Below are 17,606 nucleotides of genomic sequence, written 5' to 3'. Positions count from 1 at the left end.
AATAATCCACAGAGTTTTTTGATAGAGAATAAAGGTGACTTTCGAGTAGTAAGACGTGTAAAAGCAACAGATACCATTCATAAGAAGTGGCTAGAAGCGTCTTATATTGTGAGCTACCGAGTGGCTAGGACAGGCAAGCCCCATACTATTATGGAGGACTTAATACTTCCTGCTACCGCGGATATGGTTGGGACAATGCTGGGGGAAAAGGCCAAAAGTACTATACAGACAATGCCTTCATCAAACAACAATGTTTCACAACGTGTCAGTGACATGGCAGGAGATGTTTTGAAACAATTACTGCTTCGCATACAAGCCATTGAATTATATGCGTTAGAACTGGATGAGTCAACAGACATGGCCTGGCACAGCTCCTGGTATATGTCCATTATGTTTATTGGGGGTCAATTAAGGTAGACATCCTCTTCTGCAAACCACTGGAAACCAGAACAACATGAGAGAATATTTTTAAAGTACTGGACAGCTTTGTGACATCAAATGTACTTTGGTGGTCAAGATGTGTTGGTATCTGTACTGATGGCGCACAAGCCATGACATGGAGACATAGTGGAGTGGTATAGCACATGCAAGCAGAAAGACATTTGGACACTACAGTGAAAATGGTTAACTTTGTTAAAGCAAGGCCCTTGAACTCTTGTGTATTTTCTGCATTATGCAATGATATGGGCAGCGACCATGTAATACTTTTACAAAATACAGAAGTGAGCTGGTTATCAAGGGGCAAAGTATTGACATGTTATCTGAGCAAGAGAGCCTCATCAAAATTGCAACAAGCGGTTCTGTGAAAATTGAATTGAATCAGAAGCCACTGCCAGATTACTGAGTTTCTTGCCTTGGCAAATCATGCTGTTAAGACACTGAGGCCCTTTGTAACCATGTACCTATGTGAGAGTGGATTCTCAGCCCTCACTAGCATGAAAACTAAGTACAGGCACAGACTGTGTGTGGACAATTATTTAAGACTGGGATTCTCTCCAATACAACCCAAAATTGCAGAGTTATGTGCATCCTTTCAAGCACACCCTTCTCATTAACCCGTGGTGAGTTATTCACAATTTTTGATGAACAAATAAGGTTTTATATGTAAGGTGGCTAAATAAAGAACAAAATTATTGATTATTATTATATTATTATTTGTGCCCTGGTCCTATAAGAGCTCTTTGTCACTTCCCACGAGCCGGGTTGTGATAAAAACTCACACTCATTCTTATGTTTAATAAATGTATCGTATAGTGTGTGTGTGGCAGGCTTACAATGATGGCAAAAAACAACATTTGAAAGTGCGCTGACCCTGGTGCTAGAGGGGGTAGCAGCTGGAGGTTGAATGTTTGAAGGGGTACGGGACTATAAAAAGTTTGGGAACCACTGCTCTAGAGAACTCGTTTCCACTGCTCCAGAGTCCAATGGCAGAGAGCTTTCCACCACTCCAGCTGATGCTTGGGATTGCGCTTGGTTATCTTAGGCTGCTCCGCCATGGAAACACATTTCAAGAACCCCCCGACTAACAGTTCTTGTGCTGATGTTGCTTTCAGAGGCAGTTTGGAACTCGATAGTAAGTGTTGCAACAACCGAGGACAGACGATTTTTATGCGCTACGTGTTTCAGCACTCGGCGCAACCGGTCTTTGAGCTTGTGTGGCATACCACTTTGCAGCTGATCCATTGTTGCTCCTAGACATTTACATTGCATACACCCTTCAGTAACAGGTGTGGCTGAAATAGCCAAATCCATTAATTAGAAAGGGTGTCCACATACTTTTGTATAGACAGTATAGTTATATTGAAAACCAAATACTTTTAGACGTTTACTCAAGTAACTTTAGACTACTACTCTTTTCTATTAAGGTATCTTTACTTTTACTCAAGTATGACGATTGGGATTCTACTTGTTCCACCACTGCTCTTTTAAAGCTTGTCATGTTGTTCTATGATAAGACGCTATCCATGGTGCTGAAAGGATCATCGATCGTCTTCTTTCTGTCCAAGCGCTTGCGTAGTTTATTCACTAGGGGGCGGAAACCTCCATAAATTGTAATAGTTCGATTCTTGAGGAATGCGCTGAAATGGCTGTAGAGACACAATCATGACTGGATATTAGATGTAGCCTAATTTCAACAAGGAATGCTGTTGAAATGAATAATGTTTTAAACCGACAGAACTCACCAGTGTTGTTTAAGAACTGTGTCATGGGAAGGAGAGCCAACATTTGAAGTAAATAGAACACACGAATGCATATGAAGAAGTACACCTGCTGAAGGTAACATGATAGCTAAGAAATACATGACGGCTGTTGTGTCAGGCTCCTGGAAGTCTTTGTATTTGACCATGTCTTTACCAGGATAGTAAACTAGGACATGATGCTTTGATTGCTTTCCTACCATGATATAAGTTAGAACCCGCCGGTCCACTATTAGCAGCGAGTGAATTCCAAGCTGGGCGTGTTTTTGCGCTCCTTTTAGCCCAGTTGACGATCCCGTGTGGAGCACACTGCAAAGTCGGCACTTGTTGAATGTGGATGAAGTCCAGCTTCGATAGTGCCCGTGGTCCCTTCGCCACATACTAAGCATCTACTCTGACACATATTTGACATTTCGCTGACGTTTTTTTTATCAATCTATTTATTCTTGAAAATTATGGATTTCTATCAAATAACCACATTTTACGCGGTCCTCACATGTGTATGGGATTTACCATGTTTTCAATCATTTACTGTTTTCCTTCCGTCTGCCTCAAAGAGCAGCAAGGTCCCGAAAGTATTTGATGGACGAGAGGCAAAATATTTCAAAGATATCTACTCATCATCATCATCATCATCATCAAATGAGCGGTATTACAAGAGTGGGTTCAAAGATTCAGTTGAACCACACGACTACATGCTTTCAATTTACAAGACTTTCTCTACAGCCGAAAAATTGGGGCTGAACGCAAGTTTCTTTCGGTCGTCAAAAGCAGCTAACACTATAGCAAGTTTTGTGGACATCGGACAAGGTATGTAAAAACCATTGAAGACACGTTTAAAATAGCAGTTTCCATTTGGAATGTTTCCCTCCTCCACTCACCATGCTGTAGCCTAGTAAATGTGTTGAATGTTTGTGTAACGTAGCCACATTCCTGACTGTATATATCAGTCATGTTGTATCTCTTGTGAATAAAAAAATCCCAAATCTACAATCAATCTACAAGATTGAACTAATCCTCCATTTAATGCTAAAATACTCATATTTACAGCCTATTATATTATAGGTGGACTGTTTTGAAATTGTCAGTGTGATTTTCATAAACTGAAGATAAACAAGGGGGAAAAAATCCTATTGCATGAAAGTAATTTCTTTAAAGAATGCTCTCCCCCGAAAAAGTATCTGACTGCAATTATTTAATGCCTTTCACAGATGACCTCCCACTCTCCCCTTTGCGAAGACAGCAGTATCTGTTTGACGTCTCAACCCTCTCAGACAGAGCCGAGGTGCTGGGGGCTGAGTTGAGGATATACACCAAAGTGTCTGGGAATTTCAGGATGTCGGAAATGGAGCCAGTGGACATTCAGCTACTCTCCTGCCGCTCTCAGCAGCTGCTGGATTCCAGAACGTTGGATCTTCAGGAGTCCCATCGGCCCAGATGGGAGGTGCTGGATGTGTGGGAAATATTTAAGGACAGGGATCACCTCACACAGGGGAGCCAGTTCTGTCTGGAGGTCAAGGCCATGCTGGACAACACTGAGAGGGAGCTTGACTTGCATCATCTGGGCTTTCACAGAAATGGTCGCTCACAACAAAAGAAGGCCATTTTAGTGGTGTTCACCAGGTCCAAGAAGAGACAGACCCTTTTCAGTGAAAGGAGAGAAGGAAGGACATTGATTGGCCATGGGGAAAAGGGGAAAGAGAGGGGCCCTCGTTCTAATTCCAAAGCCAGCCGGAGACGCAGGACGGCGCTATTGAAGAATCGCCATGGGAAGAGGCATGGCAAAAAGTCAAAATCGAGATGCAGCAAGAAGCCGTTGCATGTGAACTTCAGAGAGCTGGGCTGGGACGATTGGATCATCGCTCCTCTGGATTACGAGGCGTACCACTGTGAGGGCGTGTGTGACTTTCCTCTGAGGTCACATCTAGAGCCCACAAACCATGCCATCATACAGACCCTTATGAATTCTATGAACCCCAGCAACATGCCTCCTAGCTGCTGTGCCCCGTCCAAACTCAGCCCTATCAGTATTCTCTACATCGACTCAGGAAATAATGTGGTGTATAAGCAGTATGAGGATATGGTGGTAGAGTCGTGTGGTTGTAGGTAATGCCTTTTTGGAAAGGCTGTGTTTTGAGTGGGAATGAAATGTGATCATCAGGGCCTATCTGGTGTGAAGGCAATACTTTAAGCTACCTGATGGGCTGCATCCCAAATGGCACCCTTTTCACTATGTAGTGCACTACTTTTGATCTATAGGGCTCTGGTCAAAAGTAGAGCACTATATAGGCAATAGGGTGTCATTTGGGACCAGAGCGCCTTGTCTAATATTGTAAAATGGTGTGGTGGGATTAATAATCACCTGCCCCAAACTAAGCCATGTTCATTTCTTCTTCCCTGGTCTGGTTCTCAGTTTAAGACTGGTAAGCGAGGCTACTTCTTCCCTGAACCCTGTTACGTGTTTTTATTTACCAGTTAACGGGAGGGACACTTCTAAACACCCAGCAAATGACTGAAAATCAAAATGTGTCATATCAATGTAAAAACATAATTCAAACAGCAGAAGTCCTTTCATAGCTCCTTGGCTTGGCCTTTGACTCGAGAGGATGCTTGAGTGCTACTCAGAATGTAAAGCCTTATTGAGTTGCAACATCTGTGTAATTCAAGTGCACTCCCACCCAAAATGCCCCCAGGCTTAGACTACTTAGCCAAGGGCTCAGTCTGTGTTCCAAATGGCACCCTATTCCCTACATAGCTACATAGTGTAGTGCACACAATATATAGGGAATTAGGTGCCATTTTGGACGTAGTCATGTTGTGGTTAGATACAAGGTGATAAAATAATGCCCATGAGCCTTTTCCTGTAATGCACTGAGATTCATATTACCATATGTAAGCACTTGACATGGAAATTATAATTTATGTTCTATCAATAAGTTATTATATTTTTGTTGTTGGAGTTTGCTGTCGGGGTTTAATACCTATCATGTTTTGGTCCTGTACAAGATTGTATTTCAGGTCCCATAAATGAACAACAACTTTGAAGGCTTAACAAAGCCTTCATGAACCATGTGTAGATGGTTCAGAACGTATGTATTAATAAGAAAATTCATACTATTTCAAAGGTAACGTACAGTATGGGGTTTGTAAAGCATCTATGAAGACCTTATAAATTATGGTTTCAGAAAGTCTTAAAAGTTGCTGTTTGTTTATATTTCAAAACTTTAAAGATTGTATTTTGTAAAACTTCTGGTGTAGATTTGAACAAGCAAAGAATGAGGGAGCCTTAACTGTTAAAACAGGAAATTATTACCAGTCAGAAAAAAAGACCCCTGTGTTTTTGCAATGATATACTGCTCCATAGTTTATAGACGTGTTACTTTAGAGTGTTACTTTAGAGTGTTACTTTAGAGTGTTACTTTAGAGTGTTACTTTAGAGTGTTACTTTAGAGTGTTACTTTAGAGTGTTACTTTAGAGTCATCTTTGTTGGATTTTGTATTTTACTTTCTATTTTCTACTGGAACTCAAAACCAATTTATTTAATATTCTCTAACAAATTTAAAACAGATTTACAAATGTTTTTTATTTCCCTTAACTAGGCAACTCAGTTAAGAACAAATTCTTATTTTCAATGACAACCAAATTATATATTCCTTTTTTTACCTGTTAAGGTTACATGTTTTATATAATAGTATATTAAATTATCTTTTTTGTATTATGTATTTTGATTATATTTTCCAAAATATGTGTATCATTGCGTTACTCGATTGTGCAGTGTCACTATAGTCGAGTGGCGGTCGGTGACGTTTAAGATGAGGGAGGACGATTATTTTCTTTATGAGCATGGCTTTATTTCTATTACAGCATATTGGATGACTGTTATTCATATTTCATTCACCCAGCTCAATGTAACATCAACAGTTTTAGGCTATGATACTTACATTTTTCATGTACCCATCATGAGGTTGCTACAATTTAGCCTATGAATGAAATTTACCACATAGATGCACAGGTCGATTAATCAAGGAGACAGACAGTGACACATTCAGTACCACCTTGAACACTCTTGCCTGCATCTAGCTGATCAAGGTTGTGATCATTAGTCCGACAGTTGCAAACAAGAGTTTCTATTGGACAAACTCAGGAATGTTTATCCTCATTTCGTTCCGTTTGCTTAAGTTTCAAAAATGTTTTTCAACAGAATCTGCGGAATGAATACACCCTTGATCACACGCAAACAAAGTTCACTTTCGTAACACCCACATACAAACAGCAGGATAATTTTGCTCAATGTAAAATTCCTTCATGTATCTGTGCGCTCTCCTCTTCTCGCATTTTCCTTTCGCTTGTAGACTTCCATGCACAAAACGTCAGCTGTCTGTGACCAAGCAAAAAAAAACAAGCCAAACCTTCATATCATAACCGCCAACCGCTACACACAAACTATCTACATCGCCGAAGCAACTAGAACTAACACATTAGTAAACCCGCTACAATCATGCAGTACAGTGTACAGTCAGCAAGCAGTTTAGTGGTTACACTGGCGAGCCCCAGTTGCAATAGATTTATAAAATCAAAAGCTTACCTTGACTTGGAAGAGTTCCAGTGTTGGATAGCCATAGCCAGCCAGCAATCATAGCCTCCCTCTCTGTTTGAGTAGGCTAAACTAGCTAGCTGCATTTGCTAGCTAAGTGAAAGTAAAAACAAACAAAAAATATATCTCTTGCTTCTTCATTTTGGTGTTCATTTTGGTGTTAGTGTCTGTGGGACCCATTTTCAATGTTTACTAAAAGAAAAGTAATACAATTAGTTATTTCTTCAACCTGAGACTCATTGGCCTTGACTCATTTTCTGTGAAGAACATGTAAAATAACACATGTTCATTGAGTGCACACTGTGCACCCCCTTACACATTTATATTACATATGTGGTGTTTGGGTCTACTGGACCCGAGGGTAATAAAAGTGTGGAAAAGTGTGTGTGCAGGTGAAAACAAGTAAAACTTTTAACAAAAAGGTTTGCTGTGTGCCTTCACTCTGTCTTCATCCTCCCTGGGCCTGCTGTTTCAACGTAGCACCAATAACCTGTCTGTCTGTCTCCCTGCCTGTCTGCCTGTCTCCCGCTTTTTTCGCACTCTTTACCCAGTTAGGGGGAGTGATGAGCTCTACAGCAAAGTCTCACAACTCAATCGCTGGTTGAAAACTGTTTTCTGCCCTCCCAAAAGATAGAATTTGTAGATAATTGGCCCTCTTTCTAGGACTCACCCACAAACAGGACCAAGCCTTGCCTGTTGAGGAGTGACGAACTCCATCCTAGCTGGAGGGGTGCTCTCATCTTATCGACGAACATAGACAGGGCTCTAACTCCCCTAGCTCCACAATGAAATAGGGTGCAGGCCAGGCAGCAGGCTGTTAGCCAGTCTGCCAGTTTTAGTGGAGTCTGCCACTAGCACAGTCAATGTTGTCAGCTCAGCTATCCCCATTGAGACCGTGTCTGTGCCTCGACCTATGTTGGGCAAAACTAAACATGGCGGTGTTCGCCTTAGCAATCTCACTAGAATAAAGACCCCCTCCATTCCTACCATTATTGAAAGATACCTCACATCTCAAAATAGGGCTACTTAATGTTAGATCCCTCACTTCAAAGGCAGTTATAGTCAATGAACTAATCACTGATCATAATCTTGATTTGTTTGGCCTGACTGAAACATGGCTTAAGCATGATTAATTTACTGTGACCATATCACCCACGCATCCCGCATAGGTGGAGGTGTTGCTAACATTTACGATAGCAAATTTCAATTCACAAAAAAAAAACGTTTTCGTCTTTCTTCTAGTCATGAAATGTATGCAGCCTACTCAATCACTTTTTATAGCTACTGTTTACAGGTCTCCTGGGCCATATACAGCGTTCCTCACTGCGTTCCCTGATTTTTTATCGGGCCTTGTAGTCATAGCAGATAATATTCTAATTTTTGGTGACTTTCATATTCACATGGAAAAGTCCACAGACCCACTCCAAAAGGCTTTCGGAGCCATCATCGACTCAGTGGGTCATTAAAGATACCATGGCACTTATCATAAGAGTAGGGGTGTTAACCCCGGTGTCCTAGCTAAATTCCCAATCTGGCCATCAAACCATCACGGTCACCTAATAATCCCCAGTTTACAATTGGCTCATTCATCCCCCTCCTCTCGCCTGTAACTATTCCACAGGTCGTTGCTGCAAATGAGAATGTGTTCTCAGTCAACTTACCTGGTAAAATAACGGACAAATAAAAAATAAAATAAATAGTGTGTTGCGTCCAACATGTCTCCGGACCTACTCACTGCCACAGTCATACTCTGGACCTAGTTTTGTCCCGTAGAAGAAATGTTGTGGATCTTAATGTTTTCCTCATAATCTTGGACTATCGGACCACCATTTTATTACGTTTGCAATTGCAACAAATAATCTGCTCAAACCCCAACCAAAAGGAGCATCAAAAGTCATGCTATAAATTCTCAGACAACCCAAAGATTCCTTGATTCCCTTCCAGACTCCCTCTGCCTACCCAAAGACGTCAGAGGACAAAAATCAGTTGACCACCTAATTGAGGAACTCAATTTAACCTTGCGTAATACCCTAGATGCAGATGCACCCCTAAAAACTAAAATCCTTTGTCCTAAGAAACTAGCTCCCTGGTATACAGAAAAAACCCAAGCTCTGAAGCAAGCTTCCAGAAAATTGGAACGGAAATGGCGCCACACCAAACTGGAAGTCTTCCGGCTTGCTTGGAAAGACAGTACCGTGCAGTATCGAAGAGCCCTCACTGCTGCTCAATCATCCTACTTTTCCAACTTAATTGAGGAAAATAAGAACAATCCGAAATGTATTTTTGATACTGTCGCAAAGCTAACTAAAAAGCAGCATTCCCCAAGAGAGGATGGCTTTCACTTCAGCAGTAATAAATTCATGAACTTCATTGAGGAAAAGATCATGATCATTAGAAAGAAAATTACAGACTCATCTTTACATTTGCTTATTCCTCCAAAGCTCAGTTGTCCTGAGCCTGCACAACTCTGCCAGGACCTAGGATCAAGAGAGACACTCAAGTGTTTTAATATTATATCTCTTGACACAATGATGAAAATAATCATGGCCTCTAAACCTTCAAGCTGCATAATGGACCCTGTTCAAACTAAAATACTGAAAGAGCTGCTTCCTGTGCTTGGCCCTCCTATGTTGAACATAATAAACGGCTCTCTATCCACCGGATGTGTACCAAACTCACTAAAAGTGGCAGTAATAAAGCCTCTCTTGAAAAAGCCAAACCTTGACCCAGAAAATATTTAAAAAACTAGCGGTCTATATCGAATCTCCCATTCCTCTCCAACTTTTTATAAAAAGCTGTTGCGTAGCAACTCACTGCCTTCCTGAAGACAAACAATGTATACGAAATGCTTCAGTCTGGTTTTAGACCCCATCATAGCACTGAGACTGCGAAGGTGGTAAATTACCTTTTAATGGCATCAGACTAAGGCTCCATATCTGTCCTCGTTCTCCTAGACCTTAGTGCTGTTTTTGATACCATCAATCACCACATACTTTTGGAGAGATCGGAAACCCAAATTGGTCTACACGGACAAGAATCTGGCCTGTTTTAGATCTTATCTGTCGGAAAGATATCAGTTTGTCTCTGTGAATGGATTGTCCTCTGACAAATCAACTGTAAATATCAGTGTTCCTCAAGGTTCCGTTTTAGGACCACTATTGTTTTCACTATATATTTTACCTCTCGGGGATGTCATTCGAAAACATAATGTTAACTTTCACTGCTATGCGGATGACACACAGCTGTACATTTCAATGAAACATGGTGAAGCCCCAAATTGCCCTCGCTGGAAGCCTGTGTTTCAGACAAAATGGATGGCTGCAAACGTTCTACTTTTAAACTCGGACAAAACAGAGATGCCCGTTCTAGGTCCCAAGAAACAAAGAGATCTTCTATTGAATCTGACAATTAATCTTGATGGTTGTACAGTCGTCTCAAATAAAACTTTGAAGGACCTCGGCGTTACTCTGGACCCTGATCTCTCTTTTGACGAACATATCAAGACTGTTTCAAGGACAGCTTTTTTTCTGCCTACCCATGTGAGTGACGCAGACTTGGTCTCACCCTTAAGTCTTTATTGAAGACTCATCTCTTCAGTAGGTCCTATGATTGAGTGTAGCCTGGCCCAGGAGTGTGAAGGTGAATGGAAAGGCACTGGAGCAACGAACCACCCTTGCTGTCTCTGCCTGGCCGGGTTTCCCCTCTCTCCACTGGGATTCTCTGCCTCTAACCCTATTACAGGGGCTGAGTCACTGGCTTACTGGTGCTCTTCCATGCCGTCACTAGGAGAGGTGCGTCACTTCAGTGGGTTGAGTCACTGACGCGGTTTTCCTGTCTGGGTTGCCCCCCCCCCTTGGGTTGTGCCATGGATATCTTTTTTTCGGCTATACTCGGCATTGTCTCAGGATGGTAAGTTGGTGGTTGAAGATATCCCTCTAGTGGTGTGGGGGCTATGCTTTGGCAAAGTGGGTGGGGTTATATCCTGCCTGTTGGGCCCTGTCCGGGGGTATCATCCTACGTGGCCACAGTTTCTCCTGACCCCTCCTGTCTCAGCCTCCAGTATTTATGCTGCAGTAGTTTGTGTCGGGGGGCTAGGGTCAGTCTGTTATATCTGGAGTATTTCTCCTGTTTTATCCGGTGTCCGGTGTGAATTTAAGTAGGCTCTCTCTAATTCTCTCTTTCTCTCTTTTTTTCTTTCTTCCTGAGCCCTAGGACCATGCCTCAGGACTACCTGGCATGATAACTCCTTGTTGTCCCCAGTCCACCTGGCCGTGCTTCTGCTCCAGTTTCAACTGTTCTGTCTGCGGCTATGGAACCCTGACCTGTTCACTGTGATTACTATTATTTGACCATGCTGGTCATTTATGAACATTTGAACATCTTGGCCATGTTCTGTTATAATCTCCACCCGGCACAGCCAGAAGAGGACTGGCCACCCCTCATAGCCTGGTTCCTCTCTAGGTTTCTTCCTAGGTTTTGGCCTTTCTAGGGAGTTTTTCCAAGCCACCGTGCTTCTACACCTGCAATGCTTGCTGTTTGGGGTTTTAGGCTGGGTTTCTGTACAGCACTTTGAGATATCAGCTGATGTAAGAAGGGCTATATAAATACATTTGATTTGATTTGATTTGTAGTGTGTGAAACTACATAGTGTCTTACAGGAACCTGCACAATGTTATTTCAATATATTATTTATATACATGATGTTATTACAATATATTTTTTATATACATAATGTTATTACAATATATTATTTATATACAATATATTATTTATATACATGATGTTATTCCAATATATTATTTATATACATGATGTTATTCCAATATATTATTTATATACATGATGTTATTACAATATATTATTTCTGTACATTATGTTATTACAATATATTATTTCTATGCATTATGTTACTACAATATATTATTTCGATACATTATGTTATTACAATATATTATTTCGATACAATATATTATTTATATACATTATGTTATTACAATATATTATTTCGATACATTATGTTATTACAATATATTATTTCGATACATTATGTTATTACAATATATTATTTCTATACATTATGTTATTGCAATATATTATTTCTATACATTATGTTATTACAATATATTATTTCGATACATTATTTCGATACATTGTAAAAAATGTAGTATTTTCCCACACTCTACTCCAGCCAGATGCAAATTGGGGGATGGACACAACAAATGAATAGCTTTGAATGTGTGGCTCCTTACCACGATCAATCAGTGTCGCAAACATAATCTCTGCTCAGAGGGCCTTAGAAATAATGTTTGCAGAGAGAGAAGATAGTGTGGAAGGATCTTCTTCCACTTTGGAAGATTAAGAATTTTATGAATATGAGTATCATGTCTCTGTGAATTCAGAGTCTGACAGTAAGTTGGAAGAAAAGGATGAGGTTGACCTTCAGCCAGCCCCAGGACCAGCCCATCAGCAACCAGCTCATCAGTAGCCTGCAGGAGGAGGAACATGGTCTTGCTAATATGATAAGGATGCAACCAGAACGCGGGTGGCGGTTACTCATGTGCAGGACATAGAGTCTTCTTTTTAACTGTTCAACCTTTTGCTCAGTTGTGCACCTGGGCCTCCCACTCCTCTTTCTATTCTGGTTAGGGCCACTTTGCGCTGTCCTGTGAAGGGAGTAGTACACAGTTTTGTACAAGATCTTCAGTTTCTTGGCAATTTCTCGAATAGAATAGCCTTCATGTCTCAGAAACGTTTCAGAAGAAAGGTCTTTGTTTCTGGCCATTTTGAGCCTGTAATCGAACCCACAAATGCTGATGCTCCAGATATTCAACCAGTCTAAAGAAGGCCAGTTTTATTGCTTCTGTGTCACGTTCTGACCATAGTTCTGTTATTTTATCTTTGTTTTAGTATGGTCAGGGCGTGAGTTGGGTGGGCAGTCTATGTTTGTTTTTCTATGTTGGTTTTTGAGTTCGGCCTAGTATGGTTCTCAATCAGAGGCAGCTGTCAATTGTTGTCCCTGATTGAGAATCATACTGGGTTTCAGTTTTGGGTTGTGGGTGTTTGTCTTCCGTGTCAGTGTTTGTTGTCACACGGGACTGTTTCGTTTATTTCACGTTTATTGTTTTGTATTTCGTGGTGTTCAGTTTATGTTTTAAAATAAACATTATGGACACTTACCACGCTGTGTTTTGGTCCTCCGATCCTTCTCGCTTCTCCTCCTCAGAAGAGGAGGACGAGGTTCATTACATTCTGTAATCAGAACAACAGTTTTCAGCTGTGCTAACATAATTGCAAAAGTCAAATCAAATCAAAGTTTATTTGTCACGTGCGCCGAATACAGGAGGCTGAAGGCTGAAGAAATTTGGCTTGTCACCAAAAGCACTCACAAACTTCTACAGATGCACAATCGAGAGCATCCTGTCGGGCTGTATCACCGCCTGGTACGGCAACTGCTCCGCCCACAACCGTAAGGCTCTCCAGAGGGTAGTGAGGTCTGCACAACGCATCACGGGGGGCAAACTACCTGCACCACCCGATGTCACAGGAAGGCCATAAAGATCATCAAGGACAACAACCACCCGAGCCACTGCCTGTTCACCCCGCTATCATCCAGAAGGCGAGGTCAGTACAGGTGCATCAAAGCTGGGACCGAGAGACTGAAAAACAGCTTCTATCTCAAGGCCATCAGACTGTTAAACAGCCACCACTAACATTGAGTGGCTGCTGCCAACACACTGACTCAACTCCAGCCACTTTAATAATGGGAATTGATGGGAAATTGTAAAATATATCACTAGCCACTTTAAACAATGCTACCTAATATAATGTTTACATACCCTACATTATTCATCTCATATGTATACGTATATACTGTACTCTATATCATCTACTGCATCTTTATGTAATACATGCATCACTAGCCACTTTAACCATGCCACTTTGTTTACATACTCATCTCATATGTATATACTGCACTCAATACCATCTACTGTATCTTGCCTATGCCGCTCTGTACCATCACTCATTCATATATCTTTATGTACATATTCTTTATCCCCTTACACTTGTGTCTATAAGGTAGACGTTTTGGAATTGTTAGCTAGATTACTTGTTGGTTATTACTGCATTGTCGGAACTAGAAGCACAAGCATTTCGCTACACTCGCATTAACATCTGCTAACCATGTGTATGTGACAAATACATTTGATTTGGTTTGATTTGGTATACTAGACCTTACAGTGAAATGCTTACTTACAGGCTCTAACCAATAGTGCAAAAAAGGTATTAGGTGAACAATAGGTAAGTAAAGAAATAAAAACAACAGTAAAAAGACAGTGAAAAATAACAGTAGCGAGGCTATAAAAGTAGCGAGGCTACATACAGACACCGACACCGGTTAGTCGGGCTGATTGAGGAAGTATGTATATTTAGATATGGTTAAAGTGACTATACATATATGATGAACAGAGAGTAGCAGTAGTGTAAAAGAGGGGTTGGTGGGTGGCGGGTGGCGGGACACAATGCAGATAGCCCGGTTAGAAAATGTGCGGGAGCACTGGTTGGTCGGGCCAATTGAGGTAGTATGTACATGAATGTATATTTAAAGTGACTATTCATATATGATAAACAGAGAGTAGCAGTGGCGTAAAAGAGGGTTGGGGGGGGGGCACAATACAAATAGTCCGGGTAGCCATTTGATTACCTGTTCAGGAGTCTTATGGCTTTTTGTCCTAGACTTGGCACTCTTGTACAGCTTGCCATGCAAGAACAGTCTGGGCTGGCTGGGGTCTTTGACAATTTTTAGGGCCTTTAGCCTTTTAAAATGATAAACTTGGATTAGCTAACACAATGTGCCATTGGAACACAGGAGTAATGGTTGCTGATAATGGGCCTCTGTACGCCTATGTAGATATTCTATTAAAAATCTGCCGTTTCCAGCTACAATAGTCATTTACAACATGAACAATGTCTACACTGTATTTCTGATCTGTTTGATGTTATTTTAATGGACAAAAAAATGCGCTTTTCTTTAAAAAACAAGGACATTTCTAAGTGACCTCATCAGACCCACAAACATTGGGTGATTAACAAAAACATGAACACCACACAAGTGTTAAAGAAAGGAATTAGTCCAAAATGGTTTAGTCATTGTCTTTCTCTCACCAAATTTTTACACTCTAGTGCCAACAAGCTGTAGCTTATGCTTCCAGTACTAGATTAATTTCCTGGTCCTTTGTCAGTTCATGCTTCAAGAGCTTTGATAGGTTGGAGGACATCCTCCAGAAGGTGTCATAATTACTGTGTAAGTCTATGGAAGGGGGTGAGAACCATGGCCTCCTAGATTTTGTATTGAAGTCAGTGCCCAGAGGAGGAGAGAGACCAGCTGTCCTCCGGCCATACCCTACACAGAGTGCTCGTGAGGCTACTGTAGACTTTAAATGCAAACCATTGTTTTTTTAAATAAATTATTTGGTGACATGAATATATTTAGTATAGTTTAATCTAAAACGGTTAACTTGTTCAATGTTTCAAAATATTTAAACAAAATATGAAATTCACTGAGGACGATGGTTCTCCCCTTCCTCCTCTAAGGAGCCTCCACTGCTATAGTCCCCCTACACCAAACCTGTTTGCTATACCTTATAGGACACCAGTCTGAACGAGACTCTCTCAAAGCCTGTTTGTCACATACAGTACCAGTCAAAAGTTTGGACACACCTACTCATTCAAGGGTATTTCTTTATTTTTACTATTTTCTACATTGTAGAATAATAGTGAAAACATCAAACTATGAAATAACACATATGGAATTATGTAGCAACCAAAAAAGTGTTAAACAAATCAAAATATATTGCCAAGAGTGTGCAAAGCTGTCATCAAGGCAAGGGGTGGCTACTTTGAAGAATCTAAAATATAACATTGATTTGTTTATCACTTTTTTCATTACAACATAATTCCACATGTATTATTTCATAGTTTTGATGTGTTCACTATTATTCTATAATGTTGAAAATAGTACAAATAAAGAAAAACGCTTGAATGAGTAGGTGTGTCCAAACTTTTGACTGGTGCTGTAAATCACTCCATAGGTTTGCAAAGGCTGCTCTGTCAAAAAATCAATAGTTTCTGTTGGTCAATGTTAAAAAGGAGTATTGCACATTTCCATGTTTTCTATATTCTTCTTCACACAAAAAAAGAGTGAGAGAGCAGAGACTTGACCCATTGACAATACGAATACGTTTTAATTCAAATCTGTTCACATTGAGAGATAGTTGAATGGCTTGAGTGACAGTTTACGGGGTTTAAGGGGGTAAAACTCGATATTCCATGGGTGGGCTGTGTGTGTATGTGTCTGTCTGTAGAGAGGCAGAAGAGGGGCAAACAAATTGGTTGGTGAGGCGTGGCGGGCAGATGCATGGCCTGACCCCTAGTATAGAGCTACATTCAGGCTTCAGTCCTGAAAACAATGGTAAGAGAGGATCCTGACATGAGATTTGAGCATGCCTTTTCCTGCAGATCAAAGGTCAAGTGGCCTATTGTCTCTGTGGCCTGTGTGCATTCTACAAGGTATACATCCAGTAATAAAGAGTGTGGCAATCAAGAGAAAGAGGGGAACAAGGGAAAGGAATGTGTGTGATGCTTTCTACAGCCCTCCCCTGCCTTTCTCTGTGCAGAATGGCAGCCTGTCCCAACCGGCCTTATACAACAAGTAAGATGTAAAAAGAAGAGGCTACTTTAAGGCAGAACAGAAGAGAACAAAAGATTGGAATGTTGCTTTTCTATGGGGATATCAGGAGGCCTTTTCGTCTATGTCTGTCTCACTGGAGCCATTTTGCTCTGAGTTGGGGAAATGTCTGTCGAGAAACAAAGTGATTGGTATTTCGTGCTTGTTTAAATCAAGATGGAAATTACAGTTGGCTTCAATTGAGATAAACCTTGTCCCTTAGCAGTCAGTGTTTCTTTCAAAGAGATTCCTAATATGTTTTACTTTTCTCCAATAAAAATGTTCTCAAACTGTATCAAAATTTACATTGGATTCCATTGTAGGTTTTAGACACTCGATATCTTTCCTCAAACACGTGTCTCTCTTGTCAAGCTAACAGGCAAAAGTGATCTCCCTTGGCCTGGACCTCTGTGTTTGCTCTTGTTAAACCTCCTTTTGAATGGCTTTAAAGTGGAAGTCTTTTCTACAGAGGAGTCAAATGGCAGCAACCCCTGAGCCCTCTAATTGTTACAGAGGTGGAAAAGAGGGATTGCACAGTCGAGTGAGTAAGCAAAGTGATGAAGGAGGTCTATTTTGATAGCAGGAGGTCAGAGGGAGGCACACTAATCCAGGGAGAGAGGGGTCTTCTGTGGGTCAGTGCTGTTAGCAAAACACTATCGCCTTGAGCATACCCTGCACTACCTGCTGGGAGAAGCAGATTCTGGTCTCGACTCATCCAGCCACACTGAGCGAATTACTGACAGAACTTGATCCAACACTGTAGGACACTGTCCCCACTTAAAACCCTATCCCTGAATCTGTCTAAAACTCTGTTAAGAAATAATCCTGAATGCTTACTATTTCACTGTTTGTTTTACACGTATTATCTTTAACATTTGCCTAGTTTGCCTAGTTAAATAAAGGGAAGAAAATAGTAATAATGCATTCTATTGTCTCTGGTAGAGTTTTAGGGAGATTAGAACAGTTTGTTTTACTAGGCTCAGTGATCAGCCTGAAGAAAGTGCTCCCTCTCCCATAGGAAATCCCAATCACTCACTGCCTGGCTTGGCAAGGGAACAAACCCAGTTAGAGTTAGATAGGGCGTTTCCC

At 40.9% G+C, this 17,606-nt stretch overlaps 1 protein-coding gene across 2 annotated transcripts; it reads left to right on the top strand.

Moving 5' to 3' along the window:
• The first annotated feature begins 2,331 nt into the window (after positions 1 to 2,331).
• gdf6b (growth differentiation factor 6b) lies at positions 2,332 to 7,190 on the top strand. 2 transcript variants are annotated; one of them, XR_005037435.1, is made up of 3 exons: positions 2,332 to 3,008; positions 3,410 to 5,571; positions 5,651 to 7,190. XR_005037435.1 is itself a non-coding variant. In XM_021571709.2 (2 exons), the coding sequence occupies exons 1-2, from the start codon at positions 2,654 to 2,656 to the stop codon at positions 4,306 to 4,308; spliced, it is 1,254 nt and encodes a 417-aa protein (XP_021427384.2). In that variant the 5' UTR covers positions 2,332 to 2,653; the 3' UTR covers positions 4,309 to 7,190. The 2 variants fall into 2 exon arrangements, 1 of the variants encoding a protein (XP_021427384.2); XM_021571709.2 differs by having other exon boundaries at positions 3,410 to 7,190.
• Positions 7,191 to 17,606: the final 10,416 nt, after the last annotated feature.

The sequence above is a fragment of the Oncorhynchus mykiss genome, chromosome 18 (assembly GCF_013265735.2).
Source record: "Oncorhynchus mykiss isolate Arlee chromosome 18, USDA_OmykA_1.1, whole genome shotgun sequence".
NCBI classification, from domain to species: domain Eukaryota; kingdom Metazoa; phylum Chordata; class Actinopteri; order Salmoniformes; family Salmonidae; genus Oncorhynchus; species Oncorhynchus mykiss.
This window is presented reverse-complemented; position numbering and strand designations above follow the sequence as displayed.